This window comes from Canis lupus, chromosome 36, assembly GCF_003254725.2.
Source record: "Canis lupus dingo isolate Sandy chromosome 36, ASM325472v2, whole genome shotgun sequence".
NCBI classification, from domain to species: domain Eukaryota; kingdom Metazoa; phylum Chordata; class Mammalia; order Carnivora; family Canidae; genus Canis; species Canis lupus.
Window position 1 is genome coordinate 22,484,131 of NC_064278.1, and position 13,813 is coordinate 22,497,943.

The 13,813-nt window shown below is 38.1% G+C and overlaps 1 protein-coding gene across 1 annotated transcript in view; it reads right to left on the reverse strand.

The window, feature by feature from the left end:
* Window positions 1-13,813, reverse strand: part of TTN (titin) — a 274,428-nt gene that overhangs the window by 145,483 nt on the left and 115,132 nt on the right. The window contains 24 exon segments of the mRNA XM_049106193.1: window positions 113-190; window positions 376-459; window positions 691-861; window positions 1,063-1,140; window positions 1,921-2,013; window positions 2,223-2,297; window positions 2,508-2,588; window positions 3,519-3,734; window positions 4,035-4,115; window positions 4,850-4,933; window positions 5,160-5,243; window positions 5,519-5,602; window positions 5,761-5,838; window positions 6,072-6,149; window positions 6,340-6,420; window positions 8,267-8,374; window positions 8,793-8,894; window positions 9,193-9,270; window positions 9,459-9,539; window positions 9,683-9,763; window positions 9,993-10,076; window positions 12,040-12,123; window positions 12,506-12,589; window positions 13,599-13,679. Of these exon segments, the coding sequence (XP_048962150.1) occupies window positions 113-190; window positions 376-459; window positions 691-861; window positions 1,063-1,140; window positions 1,921-2,013; window positions 2,223-2,297; window positions 2,508-2,588; window positions 3,519-3,734; window positions 4,035-4,115; window positions 4,850-4,933; window positions 5,160-5,243; window positions 5,519-5,602; window positions 5,761-5,838; window positions 6,072-6,149; window positions 6,340-6,420; window positions 8,267-8,374; window positions 8,793-8,894; window positions 9,193-9,270; window positions 9,459-9,539; window positions 9,683-9,763; window positions 9,993-10,076; window positions 12,040-12,123; window positions 12,506-12,589; window positions 13,599-13,679 (2,229 nt within the window).

A 13,813-nucleotide genomic window follows, 5' to 3' on the forward strand; every position in this document is an offset into this window, starting at 1 on the left:
TGGTCCCTGTCTTGTTAATATTGTCACGGAGAAAGAAATGATATGGCTCATCAAGTTCTACTAATGAGTAAATTATTACATTATCCCACTGATGGATTATAAAGAGATGTACCTTTAGCTGGTGGAGGCTTCTCTTTTTTAGGAACGGGCACAGGAACTTTCTCCTCTGGCTTCTTAGGAACCTCAGGCACTTTAAAGATATTGTTTATTGGTAAGTTCTAACTACTAGTGACAACACATCTGTATAAAGCACAATTCCCATTTCTAACAACAGAGAGCAACACACACAAGCTTGTGAATTCAGAAGATAGCTAACAATTTCTGTGCAGATTAAGGCTTTTTTTATATGCCCATGTTTGCAAATGGTGGTTATACCTTTTGCTGGTGGGGCTTCCTTCTTTTTGGGAACAGGAACAGGTTTCTTCTCTTCTGGTACAGGTTTCTTGGGTATCTCGGGCACTTTAAAGATATTATTAAGAATTTTGGAAATTTGCACACAAGATAAAAATGTGAAAGGCAACTGCAGAAATCATACTTCAGCACCAAAAGTGTCTGGTTCTAAAATAAGCAGAATTGGTCACTGGTGCTTAAAAAAAAAAAAAAAAAAAAAAAACAGAATCTGACCCATTAAACACCCAGACTCTAAAGATGCTGCTAGGTAGGTATCTCTTTGTAGGAGACATAATCTACCTTTGACTGGTATCACTGGTACTTCTTCTTCAGTTATGAATTCCTCTTCTTCATGAATGTATTCTTCTTCTTCTTCTTCTTCTTCTTCTTCAAAATATTCTTCTACTTGGGTTACAACTTCCTCTTCATAGACAATCTCTTCTGGTTCTTGTCTTTTTGGTACTTCTGGCACTTTAAAGAGATTATCTTTAGGTTCGACATTTACCAATGACTCAGCGAAATTAAGACCCATTAGGAACACAGCCATTTGTAACAGAAGAAAGAACAGGCTTTATCCTTCCCAGAGGAAAAAAAAACTTCACACAAAGAACTGAACATGAATTTTACAGCAATGAAGACAGACAACACATTAAAAAGAGTGGTATTATGTACCTGTAACAGGTGCTGTTACTTCTTTTTTAGGAACAAGCACTTTTTCTTCTGTGACAACTCTCTTGGGCATCACGGGCACTTGAAATTTAAGTATAAGGATATTTTATTGTCAGAAACAGGCCACCCAGGCAATGCTTGCTTTGTCATATGTTAAGCAGACAGAAGAATTCTGCAAGCACCTCTCATGCGATAGATATACAACTGTTTGCCTATAAGAAACTTTATATGTTCCATGAAAAGGATTTTGAACCTCACTGGGATGAAAATATACAAAAATACTCAAGTAAGTTTGAAGTAGCAGAGCCCAAATGTGAAATGATGTTTAGTATTCAGGTATCTCTGCTTGTAGGAAATATCCTTTACTGAAAAGCTGAATTCTCTTATGAATATATATATACTTCCTGAAAGTGCAGGAAGTTACTTTATAGTTAAAAAAAAAATGACTAGTCACTGAGGTTTTTTTTTTTTTGTTTGTTTGTTTTTTGTTTTTTTTGGTAGCCTTTAAAATAACTTTAGAAAGGATAAACAGTTATGAGCTGTGGTCAACATTGTTCTATCATTACATGAATTTAGAGGAGTCAGGAATGTGCCAAATAGCCACCAATTTTAAATCCAAACATTATGTTTTATGTGTATTGTAGCCACAGCTATTGTATAATAAGCTATGCATATATTTCAAAATAACTTTTTTAAGGTAGCATTACCTTCTTTCCCTATGTTGACAGATTTTTAAGTCCAGTAAATCCTAATGAATGACTTAAAAGACATATATAACAACAAAACAAAGCAAAACATAGCTACCTTAATTTTAAAAGAGACATTATAAAAGACCATGGTTTTGGAAGGAAATTATTATACCTTTAACAGCTGGCTCAGCCACCTGCTCTTTTTCACGTTTGGTAATTGAAATGTGTATTTTTTCCTCAACAAGTTTCTTTGATTCTTCAGTCACTTTAAAGATATTAATTATTGAAGAGCATTAAAACCAACTACACAAGCACAACATACACAAAAATACACAAAAAAAACTGTGAAATGTAAGAATCCAGACCACAATACATTCGGTAAAAACAAGAAAAAACAGCAGACAAGGTAGAAAGACACATTTATAGAACATGAGGAACAAAGATGTTTCTCGTAGTTCTCACTCTGCAATGTACCTTTGGGTGGTGGAGGTTTGAGTTTCTTGGGAATGGGCACTGGGACTTTTTCTTCAGGGACGACTTTCTTCGGCACTTTAAAATATCAACATTAACAGATTTAAAACCCTGAGCCAGATTTCTCAAGAGTAGTAAGAACACAAAGTTAAGAAGTCTGATGCACAACATCACATCCCCACCCCACACACAGCTTGAGTGTTGCCACTTCAACATGTGTTTACGGTATGACAGACATGGAGGGCACATGGATCTCTCAGAAGCGATAAGGTTTTTTGCTCACTCTACCTTTAGCTGGTGGAGCCTTTGGCTTTCTGGGAACCGGTTCTTCTTGGACAGGCTTTACTGGGAGAGGCTTCTTGGGTTCTTCTAAAGAGTACATACAAGGTATTTAATGTTAGACTTTGGGACATACATTAAAAAAATGCTATTTCTTAAATGGACTCAAAGAATTAAATAATATATCTGTTATCTACAGTGTAGTCATAGTCCTTAGAGGTGAGTTAGAATCACAGGTCCAAGTAAAATCGGGACTAAAAGCCCCTAACCCTCCTGGCTTTTTGATTCAATTAGGTCATTGTAACTCTCTCTTACATATGCAACAGTCTCATTTCACTTCAGGTAGAAAAAAATCGTGGTTCAAACTTCTTTCTATATAATATACGTTTTTAATGCTATCTGTACAACCACATAAAATGTTCTCAAAGTGAAGCTATGAAACATCAGAAAATGGGCAAGGGAAACAATATTGCTTCATTTCAAAATTCCAGGAGGGACTTATCAAATAAAATAAATGAATCACGTGGAACCAAAATTATACACCTACAAATTTGATCGTCATGAGATATAACGTAATTGCTCGTGTTAGCTTTTTTCTCTGTCTACTTTGGAAGCAGGCTATGTCAAGTTTTCATGACGGGAACCCTGAGGGAATGTAGTTTTCTATCATCCTTGATAATAAGCTTTAGACTAAGAGATGTTCAGCCATTTTTGGTCATGTATTAGAATGATCATGGGCACCTACAGATGAACTCCCAACCCTTTTGGGAAAAGAACTTTGGGACACTTGCTATTTTGTGTCTAAGCAAAAATGAGGCAGGAAATAGATCATTCCCAGAACCAAAGTCTAATAGTAACCTTAAGATTCATAGAGACTTTTTTCCCCCTGGAGGTTATCTAAGAAAAAAAATTGTGAATTTGTCAAAATAAAATTCTTTGTAAATTTCTTTGGGCATCTAACTGTTTATCCTGCTCTAATGGAATCTGCATGTGGTGTCAGGTTTGCAGTTTTGCTCATACCTGTGACATATTCTTCATGCTCTTTATACTCTTCATAATGTTCAAATTCACGTTCCTCATATTCTTCATATTGGTCATATTCTTCTGTTGGTTCATACTCCTCAGATTCTTTATATTCATATTCCTCGATTTCATCATATTCCTCTTCCCGTTCTACTGAAACAGTTTCTTCTTCATGGACGTAAGACCATTCTTTCTCTTCAGTTACAGTTACTTCTAGAAAGATATTGAAAACAGGCAGTATGTTACTTGAAGCCCATTTAGGAGTGATAGTGACAATGCACTTTGATTTCATTCTTATGTGATGGATTCATGCACTGGTTATAGGAGACCCTGCCTGTCCTTCTCTGGTCAAGGTCTGGTGTACATTTGCTACTTATGACTTCAAATGTTAGATTTCCTGCCTTTAGTTAACAATCGACCAATAAAGGGTGGGAGTCAAATTAGGAAAAGTAGCAGACAAAAAGCTGTGTAGTTTTATGCTTCAGTTTATTATTTAGTGAGAGCATAATGTACCTTTCACGGGAGGAGCTTTTCTTTTTGGAACTTCAATGGATACCTTTTCTTCTTTAACAGCTCTTTTTCTGATTTCAGTGACTTTAAAAAGAGTAATTATTAAAAGTGCATTACAAGATTTTGAATACATATGTGATCAGAGATACTGTGTACAAACAGTCCACAGACAAAGGCAACCATCACCATGCCCATCATTCACATTTTTCATCTACATGGCAAGAAAAAGCAATGGACTTGGAAATAAACATGGTCTAATATACATAGAAATACTTTTTTTTCTAACTTCCTTAATCCTTCAGAGATACTGAATAACTTCAGGAAGATCAAGTAGTATTTATAAGAGAGTTCAAAAAGACAACCAGACAGCATCATCAGTGACTACCAAACAAGCATTGGACAGAAACTTGAGCCCCATAAATCATGTCTTCATCTGAATTCTATTGTATTTTCAAGAAGCTCCACTGGCACAATATAGAAAACCCAGGATTTAAAAAATCTTAAATTTTATCAAAGATTGCCACACAAAACAATCCTTTGGGCAGATGAGTTTAGTATACAGACAATAACATATTAGTAGACAAGTACATTTTAAGGGGAAGTGCACATCTGGGGGAGCTCCACACTTTTGTGGAAAAGAAAGAAGAGAGAGTACTTTCTGGCATCTGAAATGTTGAGCTTTGAAGTGATAGGACATAGCGTGTGCATATTACTTATTTCATAATGTATTGGAGTCATTTTTCTCTAAAGATCCCAATTCCACTAGATTAGTTTTAAGACCTACATGCTTATTTTGCTTTTTGAAAAAGTTAGTATACCTTTTGCTGGTGGTTCTTCCTCTCTCTTAGGTTTGAGTTTAGGAATTTTTTCTTCTGGAACAGCTCTCTTGGGTTCTTCAGGCACTTTAAAGACAGATTTCACTTTTTAAGAACCGTTTCCCTCATTCTGATCACAAAAGTCAGTCGTATAACAGTAACTCAAACATAAAGGACTGGACATTTTCATTATTTCAAACACAGAAAACAACTATAGCAACAAAAACAATAACAACAGACACCCATAACCACTATGTTTGGTAAAGAGAACAGGGTAAATACAATATTCCATGTATTGAAAGGTCACATGTACCTCTTGCTCTCGGAGGCTCCTCTTTTTTAGTTACAGCAACGTGAACTTTTTCTTCTTGGGTAATTTGCATGTGCCTCTCAGCCACTTGAAAGATAATTTCAGGATTAGGGAGTTCAGTTACTTAAAGTGGAAATTTTTTTTTTTTTTTTGGTATTGGCCAGAAAGTACTGTGATATTAGACTACAGCAATTCACAACATACACACAAACTTCACAACAACTAATACGCACGAATAGAATACACCATAGCCTCCAACATACACCAATAACCTCCATATAAAAGGTGTGACCCAAGGACAGCAGTGAGAAGATCAAAGACGAGGTATGTTTCTGGTTTTTGCGCCAGAGGGTTTCATTTACCTTTGGTGGGGGGAGGCTCTTCTTCCTTAACCACTTTTGGAGGAACCCTTTTTTCTGGAACTGGCTTCTTTGGCTCTTCTGGCACTTAAAAGATATCAAGCAACACAGTCAAGCACACAATATGAAATACGTTAAACACAGGCACGCTACTTTCTTGTTTATGTCATAAAAATTTGAAGAATGTACCAATTTAAGATGAAAAAGACAGATATTATTCAAGAATAAAGTAAAGCCCAGTATACCTGGTGGCACCTTTTCCTTTTTGGGAACTGCAGCAGGGACTTTCTTTTCTGGCACAATTTTCTTAGGTGCTTCAGGAACTTTAGAAAAATTACGTGTAAGAATATTAGTTTGCATTACAGAAGAAGTGACACTTGGGGCTTAGAATTAATCTTTTGACCGATCATACGTACACACAAACATTAACGACTATATTCAGCAAAAATGTTTATACATATGTGCTCACAAAACTCAGGCAGCATCCAAACTGAAGGCATTGATATAGCTATTAAGACGAAGGTCATCATATTTGTTTTTTGATAGAGAACTATACCTTTGGCTGGTGGGGGCTCCTCTATTTTAGCAGGAATTTTCGGTTTCATTACAATCTTCTTCTCATGCTTCTCAAGCACTTGAAAAGATTATAAAACACACTTGTCGAAATGCCCAGATTTCTTTTCAATAACAATGTAAGAAATCTGTTTACTTAGACACGATAGTCATCAATTTGCAATATAAGTGATAAACTAACTGAAGAAAACATAAAGAATGGGACAAGCCAAACACACATAGGGCTAAAGTTAATTTAAGACTTGGTATACCTTCAGCTGGTTCAGCTTCCACTCTCTTAGAAATAAAGTGCGTCTTTTCTTCCACAACATATTCCTCCGGCTCTTCCATCACTTTAAAGACATCAGTTTTAAAGAAAAGTTGTAGTGCTTTTCATGTTTAATTTCAGCTATAATTTATTACTTCAAAGAGTAATTAAAATGATAAAAAATTTAACACTTGCCGAATCCCCAATTGTTCCCATTTAACTGCCCCCACCCCCACAAAGTGCATTTTAATCAAAGCGTATGCCATAATAAAGAATTTGGGAAATAAGTGTCAGTAATTTAATTTTCAAGTGTATCATAAAGATCATAATGCTTGTGTTTGCAGGAAGAACAGGACAAGTACAAGACATAAAAACAATCCTAGTGGCTAAATTAATAAGAGCACAAGCATCCAAAGAGGAGTTTCAAAAATAACAGAGCACTCTAGATCTGAAGACTTAAGGGCAGAAACATACACTTGAGAAAACAACAATTGGGTTATAAAAAAGAAAAGACTTATATTACATGTGAAAAACCTACTGAAGACTTGGAAACGAGCCCCCCCCCCCCCAGTTTTGTTGAGGGCAAGTATGAAAGAAGAGGCAGGTATCTTCACATGATTTTTGAGCCTATATGTATAAAGTTAATTATAGAATAGGAAGATCTAGTTACAGACACATCTCTTTACACTAGAAGTAAACTTAACGGGCTCCACCCATCTCTTCCCTAGATCTTTTAGGCTTAATGAAAACAAGGGGTTTCATAGAATGGCTCTGCTTTTAGCTATAGTTCTGAAAAAGCTTTATAGTGCATACTGTCAAAAACAGAAGCCAGATTCACGCAATGAGAACTTCCCTTGTGTCCGTGTTATGTTTGGTTTCCCAAACACGTCTAGAAGGGATGAGGCCCTCTCTGACCGCTCAGGTGCCTCACTTGTGCCTAACACCTTGGCCTTTCCCAGGCAGCACAACAGAACCAGTGCTTGGGAGTCGTGCCCACCTTGCCCTGTTCCAAGCCTTTCCATGAAGACCACACATCGGGACTTTACATGGGATGTTCTTTCATGTGGAGAAGAAGTGGGGCGTCTTTTATTAACCAGAAATGCGCTCAAGGGCATCCACATATAGAATTCTATCCATCATTTTATTAGAAAGAGAGTTAATTTGTACACAACTTTATTGATTTTTCTGTGATGCGGAGCTACATTGGAATGTTCTTAGGAAAGTTCTTTCAGATATACAGCTTTAGCCAGAGTGCTGGACTTTAGCTGCAAACCTGGCGGTGTCTTAATTCATCACAAAGGACTGAAATAAAGCTCATTGCTCAATCCTTAAGAAATCATAGAGAGCTAGCCTAATGGGTATAGGAACGTCTAAACGACAAGCTAATTCAATCCAAGATCTTACATGATTGTTTCCCCACAGGTGAGATATAAGAAAGACCCATGTGGTCAGTGCTCCACTCTCAAACATGGCCTTGACTTCTGGGATGTAATTAGGTAACAGAACTTCTTATTCATTTAAAAACTGTGAGTCAGGACACATTAGTGAGTTGTGCCCTCAACACTGCTTTTATGTTACCCGTGTTCTAGACATTGGACTGCGGGGTGAAGTTTATGCCGGCCTGCCAGGCCGAAACCAAGCCCTGCCTACTGAAAGGATAAGTACAGATGGAGATGTCTGTACCATTAATTACCTATAAATATGAGGCCTCCCCTCCCCATACAGACAAGTAAGAGAGGATAGACAAGCAGTACATTGAATTCGTGCTCTAATGGTCCTGAATCTTGTGTTTTGACCAAAAGATAACTCTAATGAGGCCTTCAGATATTCACTGAATTTATGTCCACTTTCATTAATCTGATAGACAACCTGTGAAAGAAAAAGAGCCCACCAAGACTCCAGGTCACCTCCAGCTCTTTGGCATCATTTACCTTCATATTCAGTAATCTCTACTTCTTCTTCCTCCTCCTCTCTTTCCTCTTCTCTATAGACTGAAAAGGACACTCTTTCCTCTTCTTCTGAATAACTCCACTCCTCCTCTGTGGATATTTTAAAAAATAATATTTAATTTAAATCCAGCCCCCTGAAGTGCTGGTAAATACCCATGTGTTCTCTACAGATGGAAAATGGTTCTTAAGAAGTGACTGCCGAGTAGTGCTTCCTCCTTACGTGGAAGAGAGAGCTGATTTAAGATCAGGGGGCAGTACCGCCCAAGATGGAGAAGAGTATGCAAGTGATGCCCAAAGTGTGGCCACGTTGACAACTAGCACGTTTTCAGCACCCCAGGCACTGTCTTGAAGTGATCTAAGACCACCGTAGACACGAAAGACTGTGTCAGAAGGCCACGGCAAGTAGACACTGATAAGGACAACTTATGAGGTGAACAGTCACAACCAGAAAGAAAGACTTGGAGGAAACACGCACGCCCATTTCTCCTCTCACTTCTGACTATTATACCTTCGTGTCGCATGAGTTCCACTCTCTGAGGAACCGCCACAGACAGTTTTTCTTCGGCAGCGAATCTTTTTTCTTCTACCACAGTTTTCTTAGAAACTTCAGCTTTAAAAGAGCATTAAAGTTGAAGTTTAAAAATCAAGAATCGTCACAATCCTCTTTCCCTAAGCATGTGGGGAAGGTAGGCCACGTACGCCACTCCCACAACGCAATGGGAGAACCAGTGAGGCAACAAACACCACAAGGGGACACACACACACACACACACACACACACACACACTAATTCTATCAGAATCTATCAGAAGAGCAGACGGAAGGTCACACATGGGGACACCTGAGAGAAGAAAGCAAGAACTCCCAGGCCAACAAGACTTTCGTCAAAGGCCTGAGACAAATCCTACCTCGGGGAGGAGGAGCTTTCTTAGCGACAGGAACTGGTACAGGAACTTTCTCTTCAGGGACGGGTTTCTTACGCAGAACTGGCATTTTAGAAACAGGCACTTTTAGAACTCCAGACTCATCTCACTGAAGCCCAGCCCCAACCACAGATATATTCCTGTCACCAAGCTAACAGCGTGTTCAGATCACAAAGCCAACAAAAACCATCATTTGCCTTCTTACATGGTATTATACAAAGAAGGTTCTTGGAAAGACAGAAAGACGATACCTTTTGGTGGTGGAGCTTCTTCCTCTATATGAGGAACGGGTCTTTTTTCTTCTGGGACTTTCTTCTTTGGTATTTCTGGCACTTAAAGAATAGCATTTGATTTTAAGATTCTCAGAAAGGCAACATAAATGAGCAACACAGGACTGGCATGCCCCTTAGAGACGGCATGCAGTTAAAGGAGGTTGAAGGCAAGACAGGTTATTTATGAAGATGGAATTAAGTACCTGCTGGTGGTGGAGATTCCTCTCTTTCAGTGACAATGGTTATTTTTTCTTCTGTGACAACCCTCTTCTGTACTTCAGGAACTTGAAAAGACATTAATTTTTAGAAATGACTTTCTGTATTTTCCAAGGCAGCGAATTCACAGCCATTTTGTAAGAAAGTAGGCAGGTGGACAGACACTTCTGTTGAATTATTACTCACACCATAAAACACTCGTTCTGAATTAAACTAACGCAACAGATAATTAAACACAAAAGTGTTTTGTACTCCAGACATAAAAATAGGGCTTCATTACCAAGCAAAGCACCGTACCTTTAGCTGGTGGAGCTTCCTTTTTCTTTGCAACAGGAACAGGAATCTTTTCTTCAGGGACAGGTTTCTTTGGCACTTCTGGGACTTAAAGTTTTTACAACGCAACATTAGTTCAGATGTACACCACTTTTATGAATGGACGTAGGCACACACACCAATCTTTAGTAGTTCATTAATGTTGTTATAGGGTTTCTATGCATTGGCAAAATAATGCAGAAAATTAAACTGTAATGTGAAAAAGGTCACAATGTAACAAATATCACAAGTAATGTTATAGAGGCATTCAGGCAAATAAAAATGAGCTATATACACAAAAACATATGTATAAAATTCCATCTTTCTGTATTGGTTTGCTTTTGATAAAAACTTGGTCAGTGACTACACAAGCAATATAGAGTGTAGATATAGAATATAGCAAAGTGTTGTTAGGTTTTGTAGCAAGAAATGGAATCCATGCTAGCAATGGATTTAATTTATCTAAGCCTATCTTAGACTAAGACATGTTTAGAATCATTATATGTATATGTTACTACTTTTTTTCCATTTCTCTTCTGATTTTATTTGTTTTTGGGGGTACAAGTGTAAAACTCGGGAGCGCTCCTTCTAGAGTAGCCTTCTCAGTCTGATATCCACGTGTCAATGACTTTGGGGAGTTCTGTGCGTGAATTTTGTGAGCATATGCATATATGCTTTTCTCTAAGAGGCTCCATAGTTTTCAGCAGGATCTCTGACCCGAAAAGGTTTACAATGGCTTAGTTTATCTATCCTAAGTGTTGATGATGTGGAATTTTTAACTGGCAGATGTATTCTAATAGTATGCATTACTGGCAATAATTGTTTCCATTTTAAGTAAGATAGCAGTTTTTGTGAACTCCTGCACCTGTATACTTGCATTTGTAATATTCTGATGTAATTATACAGATATATCTGTTTCTATCTGTATAAATTATCTCTACAGGGATGTTTATGCATATACATATGTTACTATGTATATGTGATTTTAATGGTAAGTGAGATATGGCCCTGTGTCTCCTTGAGGAGTGATCAAGTGGCTTGGTATTAGTAATGTGACCTTTCATCTATCTTATTTTCACATAACCATATTTTAATGATTCGATAATCAGAAATCATTTTTTTAAAGACCCAGAATTTTGAAAGAGTCAAGAATTTGAGAAAGAGAGAAACAGATTTGATTCAGGAAGAAAATGGAAAATGGGAAGTCAGGCAAAATGGGAACCAGCAAGTCTGGTTCCTACTAAATTGGATGATCTTGAATTCTTACTGAATCTCTCCGTAACAGACCAGATGTATGCAGTTTGTAGCTTTGTTGCATCCATAAAGTAGTATCTTTTATATAAACACCACCACCCCGAAAAAGGAACAAACCAAATTCAAGAACCAAAATAAAGGATTAGCACATTTGAATCCAAATATACCTATATGAAAGGTCCCCTGGCTAGTAAATTAGATAATTGCAACACTTATGGCAAATATTGACATTCAATTAATGTCAAGAAACGTGGTGAAAGTAAATGTAAAAAAATCAATGTTTCCAACTACTCTAGGCTTCCACTATTGAGTTTTGGGAAGAGTGGCAGTTACCAGTAGCAGTGTATGAATCTTTATCTAGTTGACATTCGGTTCGGTCACTTTCCAGTTGTTACTCTTTTTAAACTCATCATAATTCATGGAAGTATTTTTTATTAAGAAAAATCTGATAGATGAGGAGTAAAAGAGCTTTTCTAGAAACGTGCCTGTATAAAATGAGTTTCACAAATACCTCTTCTTTCTCTAACAGGGGAAAGATAGTAAAAATTTAAGATAGCAGTTTGACACGGTTACTTCTTTTAATAACCCTTTCTTGGTGGCGTCTTTGGAATGTTCAGTGTCACAAAAAATGTGTGTCAAGAGCGTGGCCCTGGAAGGTGACAAACAAATGAAAACCACCAGGGGCATCTAGAAGACACAAAATAGTAAGACAGCACAGCACACATATGAAGACCAAGTAAAGCAAAAGATGCGTTGGGCGCAAAGAGTTCTGGTGTACCTTTTGGGGGAGCAGCAGGTTCCTTTTTGGGGACAGGAACAGGCTTTTTCTCCTCTGGCACAGGTTTCTTGGGAACTTCAGGAACTTTAAAGATATCATTGTTGAAACAATGTTGAGAATTCTAGTTTTCCCTCTGAGACTATTTAAGATCACACGAAAGCATAACTCCTCAGTAAGAGCGTAAGAGTTTAGGAAGTAATTAAACACGCTCTACTTGTGGTAGAAACGTATGCAAAAGAAACCAATACCACAGAGACGTTACACACGTCCCATGAAGCAAACACCCCAGTTAACATGGTCTAAAGTTACTGATACTTGTTTAAGTACCACCACTAATGAAGTCAACATACACAGAACACATTACAAATCGTTTACAGATGCTATTTCGTTAACACAAGGATCCCATAGAAAAAGATACAAAAAAGACAGACACTAGGAATTTTTTTTTTCAAAAATATTATTCTACCTTTGGCTGGTGGGGGCTCCACCTTTTTAGGAATGGGAACAGCAACCACTTCTTCAGGGACCGGTTTCTTAGGTGGCTCAGGGACTTTAAAAAAAAAAGTGCCATTTTTGAGAAATCATGTATTTTTACAACAAGGCGTATGTTGTTGCAGGACAGAATTACAATAAAGAGCAGTCATCTGTCTTTTATCCCAAATGAAGGCAAGAAACTTCCACGCTAGAAACAGGAGGAAAGGGAATCGGAGGAAAGACTAATCAGAGAAAGTCGGGGTTGTTATGGGCCTTCATCTCCAGAAGCCTCCACTTTCCTGGAGCAAGTAGGAGCTGCCCTTCCTTGGACAGGCCAGCACCTCAGACACCAGCTTTAGAAACTTCACATTTATAAAGCAACTGCATTATAGCAATTGCGTTAGATTATCTTCAGTATTTTTTGTATCCCACATGTTTAAGGATTTGGGTGGGGTGTGCTGGGGAGAGGGAGCTTGCATTTGCAGCAGCTGCTAGCTTCCAGTTTCTGCGGTGGTGCAAACACTCCCACCCTGGGGAACACACGAGACCTTGTCTTCACAAGGTTGGGAATATGCTCAGTAGCCCACTGTGTACTAGTACTTCCACCGCGTAGGCATGGTCAACATAAACAACCTCAGAAACAGAGATAATAAAATGCAGCAAAAGAAGTAACGAGGTTCGACTCTTATCACAGATTTTTCTATAATTTAATTGTGAGTTTACGTAGCTTGACTTTTAATCATGGGGGTGTTAAACACTGGGTAGCCAAATTCCTGAAAACTTAACCATCAGCTCTGGTGAGTCGGCGTGAGCCGGCTCTAGGACATCAAATTCCTATTTCCAAAGAGCTGGTCACTAGATTGTGAGGTCCCTGAAGCAGGGGCCAAGCCTCCATTGCCTTTCATTCCTCTCCCCTGTGTGCTCCTCATGGTCTTCCCATCCCCCCAACCCCCGTAATGTCCATCGTACATAGTGGCTGTAGGCCTGCTGACCTTGTGGCGAGATGCATTACGCAATATGAACATATCTGGATGCTTAATGTGGAACTTTGAAAAGATTCTAAACTTAGGAGGATCCATTAATACCTTTAGGTGGAGGCTCAGTCTTTTTGGAGACAGCAACATGAATTTTCTCTTCGGTAACAGTTTTCTTTTGTACCTCGGGGACTTTGAAAAAAATGTATATTTTAATTACTGGTAGGCCATAGTACAGGTGGTAAGTATAATTCACAAAGAATACTGAACTACAAATTACAACACAGACAAGCGTGCAATGAAACGCCGACAGAGAGCTACAAGGA